General features: G+C 51.1%; 1 protein-coding gene across 1 annotated transcript; it reads right to left on the bottom strand.

Annotated features, from left to right (window-relative positions):
- Positions 1 to 4155: 4155 nt before the first annotated feature.
- On the bottom strand, positions 4156 to 6258 carry LOC128273644 (integrator complex subunit 10). Its single transcript, XM_053011659.1, has 4 exons — positions 6136 to 6258; positions 5990 to 6057; positions 5660 to 5921; positions 4156 to 5601 (listed from the first exon to the last, which is right to left on the bottom strand). Exons 1-4 carry the CDS (start codon positions 6256 to 6258, stop codon positions 4156 to 4158), a joined length of 1899 nt encoding a protein of 632 aa, XP_052867619.1.
- Positions 6259 to 6378: the final 120 nt, after the last annotated feature.

Genomic DNA, 6378 nt, shown 5'->3' with positions numbered 1-6378 from the left:
AACCATTTGAATTTACATATAATAATAATAAAAAGAGTTTTTATACATTCGCAAATCATATGAAAATGAGATAAACCACAGAAAGTTATACTGTATTTGTTTTATGTTCTAATGTTCATTTATTTGTTAGCATTTAAATAACACAAACGTGGCAAGAATAAACATCAGATGCCGCCAAAGGTTCAAGCGACGTTTCAATCAAATTTGTTCTCCCTTATCCCTTAACCATACCGAACTCTTAGTAACCGAAATTCGTTTCCCATCGCCTGCTACGAATGTTCGACGAACTAAAATGGAAATGAAAACCACGAACAAAACTCCGGAAAACTAAAACTGCTGACAGCGGTCAAGTGGCGAACGAACCGAACCGAATTTGAATCGTCACTTACTTGGGTTCGGACAAATTTAATTAACACCCAAAATTCCACCAAAACCACCTGCAATTTCTGGCACATTCTGCGAAATAGCTTTGGTCTAAAATTTGCTGATGCAGACCTGCAGCCTGCGGCTTGGATGGAAATTGGCACAGCACTAGTTACCCAACCGGCGACATTATTGTAAAACGGCGCTTTGGTGACTTCTTGGCTCAAACAACCTTGTGAAATTCGCGCCACGCTTGAGTAATGATAATTTGTGTGTCGTGCAATAAAGTAGATTTTGGGTTCGAATAATTATTTTCCGTCACGAAAATACACGAAGGCTCGATTTCTCGTCCTGCGCCGGAAATTTGCAACCCCTTCTTCCAAACGAAGCGTGTTTTTCTTTCACAAAATCACGCTTAAAAAAACGACAAAAAATAGAATAACCTACCAACAACACCTTTTTTTCCGAAATGCGAATTATGGAACGTTCCTGCTTTCGCCCCGACACGGTGAACCAGTAACAGCCGACGCTGATCGGCTTCTGTTGAGCCAAAACAAAATGAGGAAATGAAATGAAATTTAATTTACTATCCTTCATTGTGAGGATTCACCGGGCACCGGATGCGGTTACTTATTTATTCTTCTTACCGGAACAGAAGACGCCAAACCGATCGGTTGCAATTCTTCCGTAGCGAAGGGTTGGAAAAACTTCGCCACACCAAAAGGGGCCAATAAAATATTATACCTTCCGTATCTTGCGATGGAAAGTTGTGAAGGGAAAACCATAAAGCTACCGTTATAAAGTTATCACAAGAGTATGAAATCGATTGCAGCCACCGTGGAGCAGCCCGTTTTCTGCAGTTTGTAACGCCATTTGGCTTTTGCCGCTCTAATTAACACAATCGGCCCCACCCCCCCCAGGACTCGTTCCTCCGTGCCGAACCCACCGAAGGCCGCGGAGAATCGAAAAGTCCAATCCGTGAACTCGCTGAGCTGGGCGCTGCTATCGTGTTTCTTTTCGAACAAATTTTCCAATTGAACCCGAAGGGGAGTGCAGTCTTGCTGGACACAAAAATTCTGCCAATCTCGAGCATTTCTTTGCAGCATCGGAAACACTCTGGGAGTAGAATGAATTCTTTTTTTGATGCTATTCACTCACTCGGAAAACGCTCACGGAAACGCGGCAATAGGGAACAAAAGAAGCACAATAAAATAAGAAAAAGTTGTGTTACGGGCAATACAAAAAGCACGGAGCTGACAATAACAAAGGTACTAAATAATCCTTACCAAACGGCTTAACCGTGGGGAAAGCGTGGATGGGTTCCGCTTCACAATGTCTTCAGGACAAAACCCAAGCGTCCCAAGCCAAAACGAAGTCGCAATTCGTCGCAATGGGAGAAAAAAGAGTGCGACCGAAAGTCGCTGTAAATCCGCCAAAAAGTGAAACCTCGTAAGGAATGTAATTTGTTTCCACCATGTCCGTTGCAACTGGCAGACCTAGTAAAAAAGACCGGTCATGGTTCAGCTTCAGTCGCAGCTCACTGGAGCGGAAGTCGGTGGCACGTCACACCGTAAACGTGCCGTATCCTTGACGATACGAGAGCAACGAGTCACACCGCGAGGCTCGTTCTTCCATTGTGAAGCATCAATGGGTTCCAACCAGAATATAGACCGCAGACTTCACTGCACACAATAGCTGAATAAGGACAGTGACGCGAACTATCAATCCGAACGCGGGCGGTTTTGCGAATCGCGGCGTTTGAGGTGGGCGGCAAAGTTTACGACACGTCAATCAAACCTCGGCCTAGAACGACGCCGGTGTTGCACGGGAGGCCACCCCCCCCCACCTAGTTGAGCACTCGCCAGATGAGTTTTACTTTCTTTTGACCCCCCCCGCACTCGCTAGTGCTGCGTGGAATTCCGGAATTCCCCGAGGAGAAATTCCAATCATAGTGGTTCCATACGGGTTTCATTTTTGTGATTCCGCTAAAATGAGTTCAACTCCAATCCGAACTGGAATCCGTCGAAGCGGAAAGCGGATGCGCAGTGAAACTTTCTGGCGAACAAACGCGTGAAGCACTTCCGTTTACCGAGTGATTGTGTGGATTGAAGATGCATTACATGACGCGGAGTTTGCGGTAGTTGAGGAATTTTCGGGTTTGCCCTGGAACATCTGACGCACTGCACTGAATCGATAGTTCGTCCCTATCTTGGGCATCTGTGAGAGAAAGGATTATTTGGGAATTGTTGATTGTTATTTACTCCTATCGAAGATCCTTCACTGACTAGACTCAATATCCATTCTTCTCGACCAACAGGCAAGTCTTGGCGGGGCGCAGCTGTTCGGTAGCGGCCAGAATGCGGTGGCCCCGTCGGGCCGGAATGTCCTACGGCAAGGCGATCGCCAGCCGCAACACGATCACACGCACATCGAGACGATCGATGTCAAGTGTGACCAACGGAGCGGAATGCTCGTGACGGTGCAATTCGAAGACGACTTCCAGGGGGTCATCTACAGTCAGGGCTACCACAACGACCCGAAGTGTCGCTACGTCCAGGCGAACCAGGGTGGCCGACAGTTCACCTTCACGGTGCCATACGCTGGGTGCGGCAGCAAGCCGTCGTGCGCCGTGTGCGCCTCGGTCGACAACGTGCTCGTCATCCAGACGGACGACGAAGTGCAGGAGGCCTGGGACACGGCCCGCCGCATCTCGTGCAGCCAGAGCGAGCAGCAGCAGAACACCATCATCTTCAAGCCGTTCGTCGTCGACCAGCTGGAGGTGATCAATGTGCCGACGTCGACCGGCGGTGTCGACTGCTGGATGGACATACAGCGCGGCACCTTCCCGCGGATCGAGCCCATTCCGAGCATCATCAAGATTGGCGAAGCGCTCAGTGTGACATCAGCTCCAGTGTGTTATCCTGGATCAACGGATCCTCGGTGTCCGCAAACTCCCAGACCTACCACTCAGCCTCCACTGCGTTGCTTCCCCGGATCAACGGATCTACGCTGTCCAACAACTGCACGTCCGACGACGACAACACGTAACCCCTGCTATCCCGGTTCTCCGGATCCGGCGTGCCCTAGACCATTCGTCACGACGACGCCCTCTCCGTGCTATCCCGGCTCACCAGATCCCAACTGCCCGCAGCCTTATCGACCCACTAGCACCAATCCTCCTGCTACTTATCTACCACCGTTCCCAGCCACGGCCAATGCACGCCCCGCTCGGCATCTTAGTCCAGAAACGCTCAACGACATAAACGCCTTGGCCGACTTGAAAGATCCGGCTGCCGTCGTAGCTGAAACTGCGTCCAGCGCGGGTGCCGCGGACTCCGCAAACGCAAACGAATCACGACCGAAACGAGACGCCAGCCTAGCAAACGAACTGGACGGAGAGCTGACGAAGGAAATCATCTCGATCACCCTCAACATCAAGGGTTACCAGTTTGCTGCCGATCCGTGAGCTTCGGCACGGACGGGGACCGGGACCGGGACCGGGACCAGGACACCGGCCAGTGTAAAACGCGAATAATACTCATTTGAGAAGAGGAAGGCCATCGCAAGGATGCCGGACCCACAATATTCATTAGTGTGTAGTCGAACGTAGTCGAAATTCGAAAATCACTCACCATAAAAGTGCCTACCAGTTAGAGATAGACGTAATGCTCGCTGTAAATAAAGTCAATAAAATGTCCACCAGATTCGACGGGTGGAGAAAGTTAAACAAATCGTTTACTATCTCATTTGTATTTTTCCTTAAAGAAGTACACTCCATTATCATCTACGGAATCATTTATCAAACACATTCTGCACCAGCGCCATGTGCTGTTGCTGCAAGAACTGCATCATCAGCTCGTCGACGTCGTCGTTGCTGCGCCCAATCTGCTGGCGTATGATCTGTTTGAAGTCCTCCTTCACACCCTTGTCGGCGCCCCGCGTACCGATGCGTCGCGCGCCCGTAGCAAGGCTCTGCTGCGGCATGGCCAGCTCGAGCTTCACGTCTGGCGAGTGTGTCCACAGGTGCATAAACTCCTCGATGATCTCCGCGTTGACGATGTAGCTCGTGAAGAGAAGGTAAGAAAACTGGCGTCGGCTTTTGATGATTTCGAAGATTATCTCCACCGTGGTCGATTCGTGTGGCCAGTTCAGTTGAGACAGGACCAGCAGGTTGCCCAGCACCGAATGGCTACACTCGGGATCAACCAGATTCGGTTTGAGCACAGCGATCAGCGTTTGCACAAGATAGTGCAGAATGGCACGCTTGGTGAGTGGAATCAGCATAAGGACGCGAGCCGCTTGCGAGTGCGAAACGGCACTCTCGAGGTAAGAGCCACCGAGCGGTGCCAGCGGCAGGTGCTTCAGGATGGTACCGATCTGTTCGAACAGGTGCACTGAGATCGGACCTTGGGCCAAGGTGAGTGCAAACTGACGGACCGCTTTCTCCAGCGAGCCCATCGACACCATGTTCGGTGACTGTAGCAGAGTGGCCGTTTCGTCGTGCTGCCCCACGCACACGTACAGGTCGATGAGAAACTTCTGTACCCATCCCGAAAGCTGCGGCAGACAGAGAATGAGCTGCGCAAAGTCACTCTTCATGCGCTCGTTCGAGTGCAGTAACTGCCAGCAACTGTGACACGCAATCAGGCAGTTCGGTGCATCCGCGTTGACGGGGGTTGTGACGAGAATGTGCGGTATCTCGAGCACACCCTCGAGGGCGTGGCGCTTCCGGTCTGGCAGCACGGGCACATCCTTGAGCGCTTCGACCAGAATAACTTCCGTTTCGGCCGTTCCATCCTTTGAGCGGAGCCGCGAATGACCAATGTACTCCTGTAGCGCCAGCACAAAGACAACCGTCGCACAGAACAGGATCTGTTTGCTTTCCGTCGACCCGAACGGGTCGAGCTTGTAGATGTGGATGATCTTCTGCCAGTACACGTCCTTGCTCCAGCTCTTCTTGTACAGCACGAACGGTTCCCACTTGAGCATCTTGCCGCAAAAGTCGAGGATGTCGAAGATCTTCTTCCAACAGTCGGCCGCCGATCGGCTACGGTCGTCACACTCCGTTCCGAGCATCTGGCTGAGGTAGTACTCGAAGCATACGGCCATCAGTCGGTGAACGTGCTTCGGCGCTAGGTCCGGCACCCGGTTGTACACGAGGGGAATTGCCTCGTTAAACAGCATCTCCTTGAAGCTCGGCATCGCCACGTTCTGTATCAACGTTTCCAGCAGTCGCGGCTGTGAACCGAAACGGAAATGAGTGCCTTCCGCGCGATACAAGCACCCCGGCACTTACCGCGTGGGTAGAAATGGCTTGTGGGAATCGCTTTAACAGTAGTAGAATCAACCGACAGTGGTCCAGATTGTTGTTCGAGTGAGCCGCCGTCAGCAGCAGGATCTGGTGTTGGACCTCGTACGAAATGTACTGGAACATCTTCACGTAAAACTCCTGCTCCGATGTGGCACATCCTTCCGGGATGCGCAGGGCGTTCGTCATGAGAGAGATTTCGTTCAACAAATTCGACGGCGTCTGGTGGGCACCGTGAAACGTCATCACGCTGCAGAAAAGAATCGACCCAAAGTTTGATCGGAAGGGCGGAGGTACGGCGGGAACGCCCCTACTTACATGTAGCTCAGACACTTGGCCGCTTCCTCAAAGTTGTTTGCATTTTTTTCGATCTCGTACGCCTCAAACTGTAAACGGGAAACAGCAAACAACACGGGTTTAGTGATGATACGGGACCGGAACGGCAAAAACGGAGCTCCGATTACCTGCACCCCGAAATCGTTTGGGAACAGTGTTTTAGCCGCAATAATCCACGCTTTGGCTTTGTACGGGTCGCTGGATTCTTTCGCGCGTGCGATGAGATACTTTTCGTTCGATAAAACGTCCATTCTCGCGCCGGTTATCTGAAGCGCCTGGAAAAAAAACACCAAAAAGTACGTGTTGCGGCAAACCCAAACAAACAAAACGGTGTGACAGTTCGATTTAGTTTTTTTTTAGTGGCGATGGCT

The sequence above is a fragment of the Anopheles cruzii genome, chromosome 3 (assembly GCF_943734635.1).
Source record: "Anopheles cruzii chromosome 3, idAnoCruzAS_RS32_06, whole genome shotgun sequence".
In the NCBI taxonomy this organism is placed as follows: Eukaryota; Metazoa; Arthropoda; class Insecta; order Diptera; family Culicidae; genus Anopheles; species Anopheles cruzii.
This window is presented reverse-complemented; position numbering and strand designations above follow the sequence as displayed.

Coding starts and splice junctions, on each gene's coding strand:
- LOC128273644 (XM_053011659.1), bottom strand. CDS start 6,258: ATGGACGTTTTATCGAACGAAAAGTATCTCATCGCACGCGCGAAAGAA. Junction 6,058..6,135: donor CAAACGATTTCGGGGTGCAG/GTAATCGGAGCT, acceptor TCCCGTTTACAG/TTTGAGGCGTACGAGATCGA. Junction 5,922..5,989: donor GCCAAGTGTCTGAGCTACAT/GTAAGTAGGGGC, acceptor TCTTTTCTGCAG/CGTGATGACGTTTCACGGTG.